Source organism: Ischnura elegans, chromosome 10, assembly GCF_921293095.1.
Source record: "Ischnura elegans chromosome 10, ioIscEleg1.1, whole genome shotgun sequence".
Taxonomy (NCBI): domain Eukaryota; kingdom Metazoa; phylum Arthropoda; class Insecta; order Odonata; family Coenagrionidae; genus Ischnura; species Ischnura elegans.
Window position 1 is genome coordinate 100482433 of NC_060255.1, and position 15073 is coordinate 100497505.

The 15073-nt window shown below is 38.3% G+C and overlaps 1 protein-coding gene across 9 annotated transcripts in view; it reads left to right on the forward strand.

Annotated features, from left to right (window-relative positions):
- The first annotated feature begins 8011 nt into the window (after positions 1 to 8011).
- Positions 8012 to 15073, forward strand: part of LOC124166595 (serine/threonine-protein kinase WNK1) — a 124729-nt gene continuing 117667 nt past the window's right edge. For all 9 annotated transcript variants that reach the window (XM_046544178.1, XM_046544182.1, XM_046544184.1 and 6 more), the window contains exons 1-6: positions 8012 to 8203; positions 9604 to 9776; positions 10735 to 10955; positions 11368 to 11525; positions 11743 to 11831; positions 13978 to 14206. In XM_046544178.1, coding sequence (XP_046400134.1) covers positions 8039 to 8203; positions 9604 to 9776; positions 10735 to 10955; positions 11368 to 11525; positions 11743 to 11831; positions 13978 to 14206 — 1035 coding nt within the window. In that variant the 5' untranslated portion in view covers positions 8012 to 8038. The remainder of the gene's footprint in view (positions 8204 to 9603; positions 9777 to 10734; positions 10956 to 11367; positions 11526 to 11742; positions 11832 to 13977; positions 14207 to 15073) is intronic.

A 15073-nucleotide genomic window follows, 5' to 3' on the forward strand; every position in this document is an offset into this window, starting at 1 on the left:
ATCATAAATTACATAGGATATAATTTTCTACCAGCGAATATTTGAAGTAAATTTTTTTTGGGCTCTCTGTCTGGCTGCCGTGCATCTTTGCGGACGTTAAAATGGAAGACTTTTTATTCCTCATCAAGGCCATTGATGCTGGGAGTGAGTTGCCATGTTTATATAGTATGTCTCTCTTCTTTTACGCAGACAGGGGCAAGGTTCCTACTGGAGAAAGGCTATAGAAGCATCTTCCATTATCGGGGAAATGAAGAGAGAAACGTTATTGTCCATATTAATTTTTTTTCCTACAACACACGTTTTGTCATTTCTCAAGATATTTAGGTGAAGTATTGGTTCACTTGCGTGAATTCCCAAAAATGCTGACCCAAAGCGCGTACCTTACCCTCATATAGTTTTCGTGTTTCTTTCTCCATCGTATTGAAAATTATGCAAAGTATCATTAATATAGAGAAAAGATTTTCTTTATGTTAGCACCAAAAATTAGTTGTGCCACAATCGTAAAATAAATAGTATTGTGGAAAGGAGAAAGCAAATAACTTATTTCTGTTGAAAGTCTGCAGAGAAGAAGACGGACAATTTTACGTTCGTAGCACCTCACACCTGGTAGGTAGGTGTCAATGGCATTTATGACTGTGGTAAAGTCTTCAATTGAATTTTTGGCATAGAGGTAGAAAGAGTGCCTTACCTGGACAGACACCCGAGAAGAATTTAATTTGATCATTATTTAGTTTGTTCTTTCTCCCTTCCACACTAATATTTATTTCTGTTTATGGCGCACCTCCATCTAGCACTAAAACTAAAAAAATCTTTTTCCTATAACAGCGTTACATAGCATCATTGTAAATGGGGTGAAAATGAAACCCGAAAACTAAAGAAGGGCAACGGATTGAGGTATAATTTTCAAGAGTTCACAAAAGTAAACCAACATTGCAAAATTTTTAATCTACAGGATATTTAGAAAATAATCAGGCCAAAACACGGCATATTTCAAGCATCATTTAAGTTTGTTGATCATGTTTATAGTAGGTTAACAAAACAAAAAAATAAGCTCATAATTTCAGATTGACCTCAGGTTTTGGCTCAATCTTTTCAAATATTAAGCAGAAATGATAAAATGAATGTGAGTAAGAGTTTTCCTCTTCATTTGCGCGATAATGGAAGATACTTCTCCAGGCTCTCTCCGGTTAGATACTTGCCGGTAGAAATGAACCATGCACTTCTACACAGTCAGGGAACATACCAAGTGGGTGGGGTAAATAAGAGTGGGATGGGTGCTGGCTGGTTGTGGAAGTGGGGGCAGGATAAGGAGAGGTGCAGAGGGTGGGAGGAAGAGGGGTGGTTAAAGGGCCTTCAAGCTCCGTCACCGGAGAGGGGTGAGAAATGCTAGGGAAGGGGAGGAATGCTGGTGGAGGGGGGTTTGGGATGCGTAAGTTGGGTACGAGGAAGATCAGCAAAAGGTGGTAGGAGAGAGTAAACAAAGGTTTTGGAAAGAAAGACCTCTCGGAATGGGGAACAGTTATGAGTGCCACAAGAAAGTTCATGGTTAGAGTTGGAAGTGCCTCTTCATTACAAGTAGACTGCAAAATAAAGCCCAAATAGACTGTAAATAGAGCCCAATTTTTAACACGTTGTGGACCGGGTATTCAATTCCAATCTCATCGGGTAGGACCGGGCATTTAAAGGAGCTTTAACCTAAATGACACTTATACACGAATAACCTCATAAAATGTTTACTTTTTAATGTATTTTACTAAAACTTGAAGCGTTTTACTTACCAGAGGTGTTAGTACGTAGTTTTGTATGATATTTGGTGAAACATGCTCCTTTGTGCAGGGGAACCTTGCAGAATCCACAGATATACCGAGTTTCCTTCCTAACTTTATTAGCAGAACAAACTCGACACATCCGCGATGGCTATTTCTTCTTCCCATGCCCCACTATCTTCTCTAGAGTGTGTTTCATCATTCCCCCTGCTAGCCTTGCTGGGTTATCCTGCCGAGGCGCTCGCTGAGTCGGCCTTTCTATCTCACCCTCTGTGTCATCATCGCTGGAAGATGCACTTCTTCCCTCCTCACATTTAGCCCAGCCTTTGACTACTTCCAAAACAAATTTTTTTGAAGGTCAAACAGGTAGAAGTGTTCAATGTTTTGTATACCACAAAAGAATTAAATAGAGCACAGTTGATCAACCACCACACCACTTTTTTTGTCCGCTTCATAGTTTTTCTTAGTACTGAAAAGTAAGCCAAGTACATATCAGCTTTATCTACTCCTCCCATGTACTTATTGTTCTCCAAATTATAAATCGTTTTTTTCTGTATCTGTCCCGTCCATCTGTTTCGCTTTCCTTCGCCCATACTCGAGTTATGGATTGTGGAAATCATCCTCACCTCCCTCTTGTCCTTCCACGCAAGCAGCAGAACTTCCCCCCATCTACAGAATGTGTAGTCACCTTTCTTCATACTTTTTATTTCATGCCTAAATTCAGTGGGAAGCCCCCTTTCGGCACAGATGGTTCCACAAACTCAAGTTTTTTTTGCTAGAAGATTTTCAGCTATTTGTACGCTATTGTAATAATTATCTTGGAACAAATGATGCCAATGGCGTAAATACGGATCTAAAAGGGTCGATATGGTTTCCTCTAATTTTTTTCCTTCAGCTGTGTATATTTCTATGTTGCAAATATAACCACTTTCACTCTCACACACCATTCGCACCAGCAAACCGTACTTCACCAATTTCCCTGGATTGTATGTTCTAAATCTCAGTCTTCCCCTCCAAGGTATTACTTCTTCATCTAGGGAGAGGTCACGTTTAGGCATATACAGTGCAACCTCGATAAAACGACACCCCACGGTGCACCAATAAACACTCGCTATAGCGAATTGTCGCTTTACCGGAGGTGGTGCAAATAATAGCCAATACACCTCATATTACTCCTTTATTTTTATTTTATCGCTTAGACGTGTTTGGTGTTTTTTTTGGCCATGGTGTGTTCCATCAAATGCTTCCTATTCACGCTACTCACGGACGTGCGGGTATGCTGCCGTCTGCTTTCTGCCGCCCGAGGAACAAAAGAAGATCAAGCATTCGCAAATGCTAATGCCACAATATTTTCACCAAAATTAACTACTTATTTATCGAACGACAGTGTACCACATAAATTTGAGACTGAGCACTCCATTAACTTCATTTCTAACAGATCGCTAGCAATTACAGAGATTAAGGAGTCTTGGTGTCAGTTTTTCCGGCGGTGAAACCCTCGCTATGGCGAGAGTCAACACCAAAAGAGCCTCGTAAAAACAAAATTTTTAACATGCTTATAATAGGATCAATTGACGGTGCATCGGCTATCTCTCGTAATAGCGGGGGTCTCGCTGTAGCCCGTACTCGCTTTAACGAGGTTCCACTGTACACAGTTTTAAATTTTTCTAAGAAATATGATAGAATTGGCCTAATTTTATGTCTATGCCTATCGGAAGATTCAGAATTTGATTCGTTATCACTAAAATGCCAAGAATTCCAAATTTGTTCAAATCTGTTCCTGCTGAGCAAATTACTAAAAATGGGTGTATTGATAAATTCATCAGTGCTCCAATATTCCTTGATTGAATCTTTCCTGACTTTTCCCATCAAAATTATAATTGCTGGGAAAACTTTCATCTCTCCCACCGTTACATTTTTCCACTTCCCAGTTTTCTGCAAAGACTTGTATCTGCCTTCGTTCCACATTTGATACAAATTGGTCTCATTACACATCATTTCGAGAAGACTTAGTGCCATGCATTATAATGTACGGCGCAAAGTAGGTGATGAGAGGATTACCGACAATTGATTTTCTTAGAGCCAAATAAAAAGGACCGAAGAAATCCGACCAAAATTATTCCTTATCATCTAAAATATAATAATTCGTAATTTCAGAACATTGTACTATTTATAGAGGTGCTGTTATAGAAAATTGAATGTTAAATCGAGTTTTTTTCACATGTTTCGGCTTAGTCACATTTTGTTCCTATACATTAGTAATCTCTAAAAGTGGATTACGTTCATTGAAAAAATATTAATAAATTTATAATTTGAATGGTATAAAACTAATCTAAATCAATGAAAGCATGTTCTGAAATACACCATAAGCAAATACGGACGTAAGTTAATAATATTAAAAGAAGCAGAGTAAGTTTTACTATCACATGTGAAAACACAGAAATCTCCGTGGCCGGTCCTCAGCGTTCGGCACGCAAAACACGGAGATCTCCATGACCGGTCCGCAACGTGTTAAGATACTCCTCCTCACTTTCATCTTCGTCGTCACTGCTGTCATGTCTAGTCCTGGCTGCTGCTCTTCTCCACTGTTTGCTGCTTGGACACTCGTTAGGCAGACTGATGCCCCTCGCACATTCTCCCATGAATTTAGTTCAAGCCCATACCTTATGATTCAACACTTCCAGGACAAAAGACAGCCAGACACTGCCTCCCTTGTTGATAGAGAGCAAGGTAAATATGCTAAAACTTATGCACAGAATTGTCAAATCCCCGTTCAAATAGGCAATAGAGGAGCCATTTTGCCCTAAATATGGGTTCATGTCTAAAGTATTATGTAAATCATCTGTGTTATCCCTACTACATTTCCCCACCCAGCCCTAGACAACCGCAGTATTTTCCCCGACCTTTCCCCCCTCCGAAATGTAACGTCTCTAAAATGAAGATCATTTCCTCTATCATTGAGTGACTTAATTCTCTTCCTTCCTCATATTTTCAACTGTTGATTTGAAAATAAGTGTCATGGTGTGGCTTATTTACCGGCAAGAGCGTTGAAATTTGAGCAATTTTATGGATTTGAAGCATTTTCTTGGCATGATTTTATTATGTAGGGTTTAAGTAGGAGAGAAAAAATACTCCGAGCGACCTTCCTCACATGTTAAACTACAAAGTGTTGTCGACCCAATGTTAACGAGTATGCACGTAGGTAGGGAAATTGTGTCAGCCACAATATTTTTACTAAACTCCTTCTTCTCCTCGATTCCTACTGCAAGTTTTTAGGCTCTTTAGGTGTTAGTTTTTCCTTCCAAAGCTGCACAATCATTTATGGTTTCACACTTTGATGTACCACAGTCAGAAGCACTGATTTTTTTCGCTGGAATAACTAGTGTTGTTGACAAATTTTTCTCCTCAGTTTGTATCACATTACAGACCACCTAACTCAGATATAACGTCAATGTTGGATTTTCAAACTCAAATAAACAGCGTAGCATCCAAGTATCCTGAAAGAAAATTGATTGTAGGTGGAGATTTCAACGTACCTTCTATAGATTGGGAGACTTATAGCTTCATTCCTGGTGGAAGGGATAAAGTGATTTGCGAGGCTTTATTACACACTTTTACATCTAACTCATTGTTTCAAATAGCATCCGCGCCAAACAGAGGAGAAAGTATTCTTGATTTATTAGAGACAAATATACCTCATCAGGTAATAAATGTTAGCACCGAAGGAATAAGTGACCATAGGGTAGTAACTGCAAAGTTTTCTCTAAATACCACTGCAAACTTTAAAAAAAGAGCGTAAAGTTTTCATTTTTAAAAGAGCTGATTTTGATGGGTTTAAGAGTCATGTGAAAAAACCTTTCCCCGCGTTTCAAGAATCAATATTAAAGTTAAATGTAGAGGGTACTTGGAAAGCTTTTCTTTCGATCGTAACTTCAAAGCTTTTCTTTCGATTGTAATTTCGGGAGTAAATACCGCCCTAGTATTATAGTAAAAGAAGGCAGCGAACCGAGATGGTACGATGTGGAAGTGAGAAAATCATTGAGGCGACAGAGAGCGTGTCATGCTAAAATGATAAAAGTCGACACAGATTGATCCGCTAATTAACGCGAGTTAATAATTAAAAAATATAGGATGACTAAAGCCGCCACGAAGGAATGCATTCACGAATTTTAAAAGATAAACACTAGTAGAGCAGTTACGGGATAACCCAAAGCATTTTGGTCATATGTTAGGGAAGTTCAAGGTAAGTTTAAAGTTTATCTAAAGAATTTTATGGTTTTACGATGGGTGAGAACGTTTAGCATACTTTCGGGTTGCATACTCTCAACACATTTTGAGAGTATGCAACCCGCTGGGACCCAAAGTGTTGCCTGGGGTGGCGCGCGCTCACTCTCGGTGCGATACCCCGAGAACCAATGGGAAAGAAATGAAAGATATTTGAGGTGATACAATATAAATGTCTAACGAGTCATTGTAAAAAACAGAAAAGTGATAGAATAATCCGAGAGTGACATTATCTTAAGTTATGTCCGAATAAAACCCAAAAAATACAAAATTTCTAAACTTTAAGTGCGATGCGGCACAGTTTCCCGGCATCCGATTGCAAAAATAAAATACACAATTTATTTTCTCACCAAATGGAACAAAACTGGGGGATGTCCCATAAGAAATTCGAAAACTTTAAAAATAAGGACCACCCTAGTGATACATAAATGGCATCAATCCGTAATGTTTATAATTTACGTAAAACAAGCAATATATTATTATTATTTATGCCGTTATTCTGTTATTTTAGAGTGCTTCCCGGACTCGTTGAGAGCTTTCTTCGCCAGTTCGTGATCTTTTTAGTGGCGATAACATGGTTTTACTCTTATTGATAATGCTCCATGTAAGGCCTGGTTTCGAAAACCACACATCCATGGCTGTGTGATCGCGGATACAGAAAAGTGGTTTGCACGAATGCTTCAAAACCACTGCTCGACGTAATAAACTACACTGTCAGGCACCACGCCTCATAGTCCCATCTCGCACAAGTTGTACGGGTTGCAACTGCTGTGGGACGTGTATCCGTGATCACGGAGCACGGTCAAGCTCTGCGAGGCTTGGAAAGCAGGAACACGGTGCTCCCGTGAATGCAGATAGCGCGCGATCGCTTCCGTTTTACGAATGGGTATTCTAACGGAAATAATAAGCCCCTCCTAGCATTAATGCAGTAATTCCGATGATTTTGCATCCAATTTTATTTTTTCACAAATATCGCGGAAAACATTGAGCGAGAGTGAAAATCATGCACAGATATTCTGCAAACCAGATATACCGCAGCCAGATAATCGGGAGTCTACTGTACTAATTCATATGTATGGCTAATTGTTTCTACGAAGCGTCCTTTTATTTTCATCAGACTGGATAAGGTTTGAGGGATCTTAAGTCACTGCATTCTGTGTGATAAAGGCATGTTTAGCCACATGGGTCCCCTAGATGCCATTCATAAATAGTCGGGAAATGCTATTGCCAGGTTTCTCTCCACCCTTCCTCCCCTACCCTTCCCTCGTGGTGCAAATGGCTTGTTTCACCCTTTTAATGTGGCTGGTCGATATATCGTATTCTGCCACTCGGGCAAAAAGTGCAGCGAGCCGATATATTTACTCTTACATAGTGCATTATTTAATTTGCTATAGCTTATTACATTGATATATTTATGTCTGTAAACATAAACATATTATGTCAATATTAGCCGGTTTAACCTCAATAATTAAGAAAAACTGCTAATGGATATGTAATAATATGCCTTTGTATATTTTTTTCCTAGTTGCTATATTTTATGAAAATACCCTCGACATTTTTCGCCGGTACTCCAAGAAGAAGGTTAGCACTAAGAGGGTTAAGTATACCGGGAGTGGCCAAAGTGATTACTTATGGGAGTCACCCGCAATGCACAAATTGTGCGAAAAATCCGCAGAGAAAAAACAATTCGCTTTGACCGGCATCCTGGACATGGCGATTGATTTTTTTCTCTGTGGATTTTTCGCATAATTTGTGCAAATGGCTGTTGGGCAGCAGATGGGTTTCGATGACAGTGGATGCTTATCCCTCTTTTGTTTTCAGGCACGGGAGCGACTGAGATGGCGGAGAGTGGTGGCCAGACGGGTCAGGGTGGCCTGGGAGGGGGAGTGGTCGGTTTGGGGGGTGGGGGAGGAGGAGGGGGCGTGGGTGCTGGTGGGGTGGGGGGAGGGGGTGGTGGGGGAGGCCCGAATGGGGGCAGAGGCGGAGTCATGGTGGGCGATGGCGAGGATGACGACGAAGAGAAAGCCATAGGCGTCTCCCCAGACGGGAAATTCCTCAAGTTTGAGGAGGAGATTGGAAGAGGGAGCTTCAAGACTGTGTACAGGGGTTTGGATACCCAAACAGGAGTTGCCGTGGCGTGGTGTGAGTTGCAGGTATGTTGGGTTTCTATTCACGTCCTCTTTCCATTCAGGGTGTTCGCTAACTTTGAAAATCTAGAATGCCATGGTATTTCAGCCCTCTGGAAAAGATCAGGGAATTTGCTGAGGGTCCTTGAAACACTGGTTTTTGAGGCATGCAGTATAGCTACTTTTACAATAACTTTCTGCGGCAAGAATTTTCTGTTAGGATAGTTGCTTACTTGGCATTCTCCACTTATTCGCTCCACTCACCTATTATAACTCATATTTTGAAGCTGTTTAGCTGAACTGATTGCGTTCTGAATGACAGTTATAGGACCGTGCAGTTTCTATCATTTCGTGGCATTTATTTCGTTGTCATTTTATTATTATGTTAATTTCTCTGCTGTTTCTTTCCTCATATGTTAATGTGTAAGCTGAAGTTTAATAGAATAAGTAGATAGTTTGCAGAAACTCCTCTGATTGGCTTCCCTGGCTAGTAAAGATAAATCCTTATCACCTCAAGACGTTACTGTCTGCATTTTAATGACTTGGCAAGTATTCCTGTAGTCAGCAATATTTACCCCACGAGCAATATTTTGCCAAAAATTCTTTTGTTTTATGACTGTGTAGCACCTGGGAAAACACAGCAAACCTCATAGCAGTATGGGATATCTATTGGAATTTTTTTAATTGCTACATTGTGGACACGCAGTATTGTGATTTTCACGATCATTGTGAAGGTTATGGATGACTCCTAGTTCTAGTTTTACTTATTCAATAACTGGCCATTTTTCCCTCTATTTCTTAATAATGTTCACTCTGTCGACAAATACAAGCTTATCCTTTACCAAAATCCATCTCTCTGAAAATCAGCCACCTTTGTTCTACTAGCCAGTTAAATTAGTATACCACCGGTAGTAGATGAAGTTCACGCACTCTGACCCTCTTTATTGTGAGGTCACTGGTGTCACGTGGGTGGCAATGAATATTTTCAAGGATGAAATCTGCCATGAAAAAATCATTTGGATTAGCTAGGATTTGAACCCCAATCCCCGAATTGCCATCTGCTTCTGAGAAAAACCTCAGACTGGGTTTACCAAACCAAGTGTTTAGGTCTCCAGTGTGACAATATGACACTAGAAATGGATATCATGCTTGCTAAGCCAATATTAGAGGGAAAAAGCCTAGTTTTTTACTTCTGTGACAGATGTTTTTCGGAGTACTGCATTAAAGAAATGGCTCTGTTTGCAGTCACATTAGCAAAATTATTTTTTCATGTTTTAAGTTACATCCATGGTGTAAATTTTCAATCATGTGCTTTACTACAGTCAAAGATATAACTTCTTTCATGGAGGGCTCTGTAATGCTTGTAGGGAAAGTGTGAATAGGAAATCAGATTTATGCAAACTGAACAAATCTTTATTTTTTTACAGGAGAAAAAGTTAAATAAGACTGAGAGATTAAGATTTCGTGAAGAGGCTGAGATGCTGAAAGGTTTACAACACCCAAATATTGTTAGGTTTTATGATTATTGGGAAGTTACGTTAACCAAGAGAAAGTACATTGTTCTAGTTACTGAGCTTATGACCTCAGGGACCTTGAAGACGTAAGTATATACATTATGCTGTAATCTGTATCATCCATGCTAAAAGTGAAATTAATAAGTATATAAATTTAATGCTTTCATGTGAATTTATTTTCTGAGTGTCAATTCATTAGTTTTGTAATAAGTTTCTTTGTATATCGTTGCCTTCTACTAGCAGTATTTTCAAGCTAGCTTATTCTTTTCCTCCTCAACCCTAGGGTTGGTGAGCATTGAAATTTTCTCTTTCCACGGCCAGTCTCTTAGTGTCTTTGTATCTTCTTCCTGCTTTGATCTCCCCCAGGTATCCTTTTCTTGGTCTAACTCTTCCCGAAAGTCTCTCTTCCACCTCTATCATCCACGCAGAGTGCCATCAAAGTGGCCAATCATTGCATTTCTGCTTTTACTAATTTGTTGAAGAAGTTTTTGACCCTCCCCAATCCATTGTATTACTTCCACTTGGGTTACCATTTCTGTTCCAATATATTTTTAATAGCCTTCTCCAGTAGCACATATCTAAGGAGTCCATCTTTTTTCTCTCCGTTTTTCTCAGAGACCAAGTTTCCGAGCCGTTGGTGCACTAACTATAAACATGTTTTACCTGTGTGTATGGAGAAGCATTATTTGATGCCAAGAGAGTTTCCTTCCTGATAAAAGCCTGTTTTGTTAGTTTTGTTAATACTATCTTATTAGTTTCTGCAAATTCCTACATTATTTGTTCCATGTGCAGAATAAACAGTATTAGGGATGGACTGCATCCCTGCTTATCACCTTGAGTGATCTTTGCTTTTATTAGTCTTAGAATAGCTTCCTGGTTTGGATAAAGTAGAGGAATAACTCTGCTATCTTGATAGTTTACTTAAGCTTTGTTAAGGACTTGAAAGAAAGGGCAGACATTTTAATATGTTTGACCTGATATGCTTTTTGATAAACCCAATTTTTTCTTGTTGTAATTTTTAATATTGTAATTCTTGTTTCCTAGATATTTACGTCGTTTTAAAAAAATCAACCCGAAGGTTCTTAAATCTTGGTGCCGTCAGATATTGAAAGGTCTTTCATTCCTGCATTCAAGATCTCCTCCAATAATTCACAGAGATCTAAAGTGTGATAACATTTTCATCACTGGAACTACAGGATCAGTAAAAATAGGAGATTTAGGGTTGGCTACCCTCAAGAATCGCTCTTTCGCTAAATCTGTGATTGGTAAGTTTTGCCTTTTGTTTTCATGAGTAAACTTATATATGAACACATGCTGAATGGCCTTTTTCTTGAAGAGAAATTCACCCTTCAATAATTTTTGTGGCCTAATGATACTTGTGTGAAGTTTCAAGGCATAACGTGTGGGGATGTTAATATATTCTCCAATTATAGTCCCTTAATTTATTAATATTTGAGGATTTAATTTTGAAAAAATTAAGTTGCACTCAAATGTATTCCCCCATTACTTTATTACCTTGGATTTTGATCAAAAATAGATTAATACATTACAAGCAATATGTAGTGAAATACTGTAAAAGCAGGTGCATTGATCTTTTATGGGAGCTCCGTAGTGCTCCCATGCTCTTGTCAATGTGCAATTTTAGGATGCATTTTCATACAATTATTTTCCGTGTAGGTACTCCGGAGTTTATGGCTCCAGAAATGTATGAGGAACATTATGATGAGAGTGTGGATGTATACGCCTTTGGTATGTGCATGCTTGAAATGGCTACGTCTGAATATCCATACTCTGAGTGCACGGGCCCTGCCCAGATATACAAGAAAGTTGTCAGCGTAAGTCAACTTATTTACTGATTAAATCCTGCCAGTCTATATTTATCCCCTTTTCGCAAAACATTGAAATATCATTTGTGATTAAAGAACGTAAAATTTGGTCTTTTTTCCTTGCTTACATTTTAATCATTACCTCTGATTAATTTATTGGCATGTTGTTATTTTTTGTTATTTGGCAATGCTTGAGGTTATTTCTTTCTCTTCTTATTCTCCTCAGGGTGTGAAGCCGTTGAGCTATGAGCGTGTGGAGAACCCTGAGATTAGAGATATTATTGAAAGATGCATACGGTTGAAGAAAGAAGAAAGGTTGTACATTTTTTCTTTTCCATTACTTTTACTGTCTAAAGTTCTGCTTTCCAAGAACCGTGTATCTTGGAAGAATAAGGTGCTATATACCCTAAAAATAAATCTTAATTCATCTTGGGTTTCAATGCTGCAAGAGATGACTGGAAGTGCTACTCTCCAGTCACTTTTTCAATCCATTCCACGAGGACCCATCTTTTATTTTTAACCCAGCCTTACTTTTGGCTATTCTAAGTAATATTTTAAAACTTGTATGAATGTACAAACCATGTACGAATGAGGAAATATTATGGAGTCACGAAAACGACAAAAATATAAAAGTAGGAAAATCACACTCAGGCACCACGCGGATTTTCTCCGAGGAATAAATTTCCGCATAGGTCTCAATCGCACACACAAACACACTCAGGTTTGCGAAGCTTTTGCTTATGCCAGTCACCCACTCACGCACGTGGTGACTTTGTTCTGGTGATGTTTTGTTATTGGGTCAATCTCCAAAAAATGCACATTTTCTACAGGTGAAATTTAAAAAAATTAATTTTTGCTTATTGAGAACCAAAATTGTGTAATTACAGTTTGTCAATTATTCTATCTGATGACGTAAGTGACTGAGATCGTTAGCAATATTTCCTTTTTTATTTTTACTTTTATGCTGTCTAAGGACATGATGTATGTATCCACAAACATAGCAGAAGAGGAATATTCTGTTTATTCACAAGAAACTTTTTATGTCATTGGACATTCTGTGGCTAGTCATAGTGTGGGTATCATCATGTCCGTTACCATCTGTCATAACCATGGACTGCAGTTTTCACGGACATTACGTCCACAGACATGATGTCTAAGGACATGACGATTTCCTCTAAATTAAGTTATAGTTGAGACTTACAATAAGTTAGGGCACTGCCCTTACTACATTGAACTTGCATTTTATTGCTGTAAAAGACATCTCAATTTTTATTAGTAATAGGTTTTACTTTTTCTAATTTTTACCTGTCCACGGACATGACGGATGATCTTGGCTCTCTCACTAAACTGAACCAAAATTTTTCTTCCAGCGTTAAAACATTCACTAAAGCAAGTTTACACGCAAACAACCCAATGTAGCTGACAATATCTTTCTCTACACACTGGTTGTTCAGGGCTGCCACCATATTCTATGAATAATACCCTCTTTTTCCTGTGTGTCCACGGACATTGCTTTTTTCGAAGGGACAAAATTTTTTTTTAGTTTATAGTGAATAATGTGAAATAAAAGCAATCCAAAAAGGCTATTTTGGAATTTTTATATTGTTGTAACTTGTCTAATCATAGATTTTATAATAAATTATTTAGTTTAGGTTGTTAATTCAATAAACATGTCTTCGAAAATCTATGTGGGACTGTCCACAGGCATGACGAATCATAGCCTGTGGACAATTAATTTTGGGAATATAATTTTTTCTTTGCTAATTTGTCACTAAAATTAGTAAAAGGGCACATAAAATAATATTCCACTTTATTTTTGATTCACCAGTTTTGGTTTTTTTACAGCAGTCTGTGGACATAATTTTGTACGATTGTGGGAGAATGACCCTATTATAGGCCATATTCTAATCCAAGTATACCACCTTAGTTTTCAATTGGTGCTAACTCGAGTACTTTTTTGTGGCGTACTAGCAAACTGGAAGGTACCTGCATATAACTGCAGCACTTGTACCGTTATGCAGAGGTCTATGAACTATTAACTGAAATAAATTACTTAAGTGTTGAAGGATATCCATAAATTTTATGGGTAAAATGTTTGTGATTTGTTTATATATGACCATCTTATAATATTTAAGCATTTCTTAGAGAATCATTGTGTCTATAGGTGTCTCTCTTAGTTCAATGACATTATTTCATATCATTAAAATGGAGAATTTGATGTAGTTATTATTCAAGCATTCATATTTCTTATGATTAAAACTAAGGGACACTTTTAATATTTTTCTTTTCGCTCAACTGTCACCTGAAAATCAACAATATTTCAAAGCTGTTGGCCATGCAAACTATTAGTCTTGTTTTAATTTATATAGTGTCTTGTAAACTTTTTGCCATCTTACTTGGTAAATTGTCAACTAATGATTCTTTGTGAAATTTCTTACGTGGTTGTTCTCCTTCAATCCAGGCCTGAAGTGAAAGATCTGCTGACTCACGAGTTCTTTGCTGAAGATGTGGGATTGCGTTTGGAGATGATATCGAGAGAAGCGGCCATTGCCAGTGGGGCAGAGAAGGTTGAGTTCAGGTTGCGTGTGCTAGATCCTAAGAAGCGGTCAAACAAGCACAAGGAAAATGAGGCCATCCAGTTTGAGTTTGACATTAAGAAAGATGATGCTGATGAAGTGGCCACTGAAATGGTTTGTTATTTTCATTTTTTATTTATTGTCTTATCAACCTTAAGGCTAAACATGACAGACACACATTGTGAATCTTCGTCAAGAGATAGAACTACCATTGGGACAAGCTCAGTGCCGTAGAATAGTATCTACGTCCTACATTTCTTAAAATCCACTATCGTCCACCCATCAGTCCTCAGTCCATCCCTTAAACGTTTCCCTCACCTCCGTAGCCTTCCAACAAGCCTCTGGAACCCCAGATCATTGCTCGCTCAGGTTTCATGTTACGAATGCCACAAATCCTTCGAAATAAAATATAGTTACACGATATAATAAAGTTACACAAGAACAATAGAAACGTGTTTCACCCCTCCCCCTTTCTCGCCAAATGACCTTTTTGAGACAACCTTCTTCAAAGCTCTTCAGTTTCTTGAGGCCAAAAAAATGAGTCACCTATTGGGCCCAAAAATGTGAAATGATGACTTTCGGCAAATGATGAGGTAAGTTGATCAAGATTGAAATATTTGTATTCTACGCAACTTTTAAAGAAAATGACACCAAACATTTGCAACCGCAAGTAAGGTAATATATTTATGCTTCTTCGAGTAATTATATTTTGGTTACAGTCAAATAATTAAAATTTGGACTGAAAAATGTGAAATTGTGGTAACGCTTCGTGTTGGACACGAAAATAACGTAATTGAAACCCTGTGAAAAAAATGGGAAAACATCTGATGCTTCTGCATTGCAGAAAAATAAAATTTTCATTGAAAATTATGGAAGCAAAAATGAACCGCAGGCTTTTGTAAAATGAAAGGAAGAAACAAATTATGAAAAGAACTCGCCGCGTCCAAGAATCAAACCTAGGACCTCCGGGTAGGAATCAAA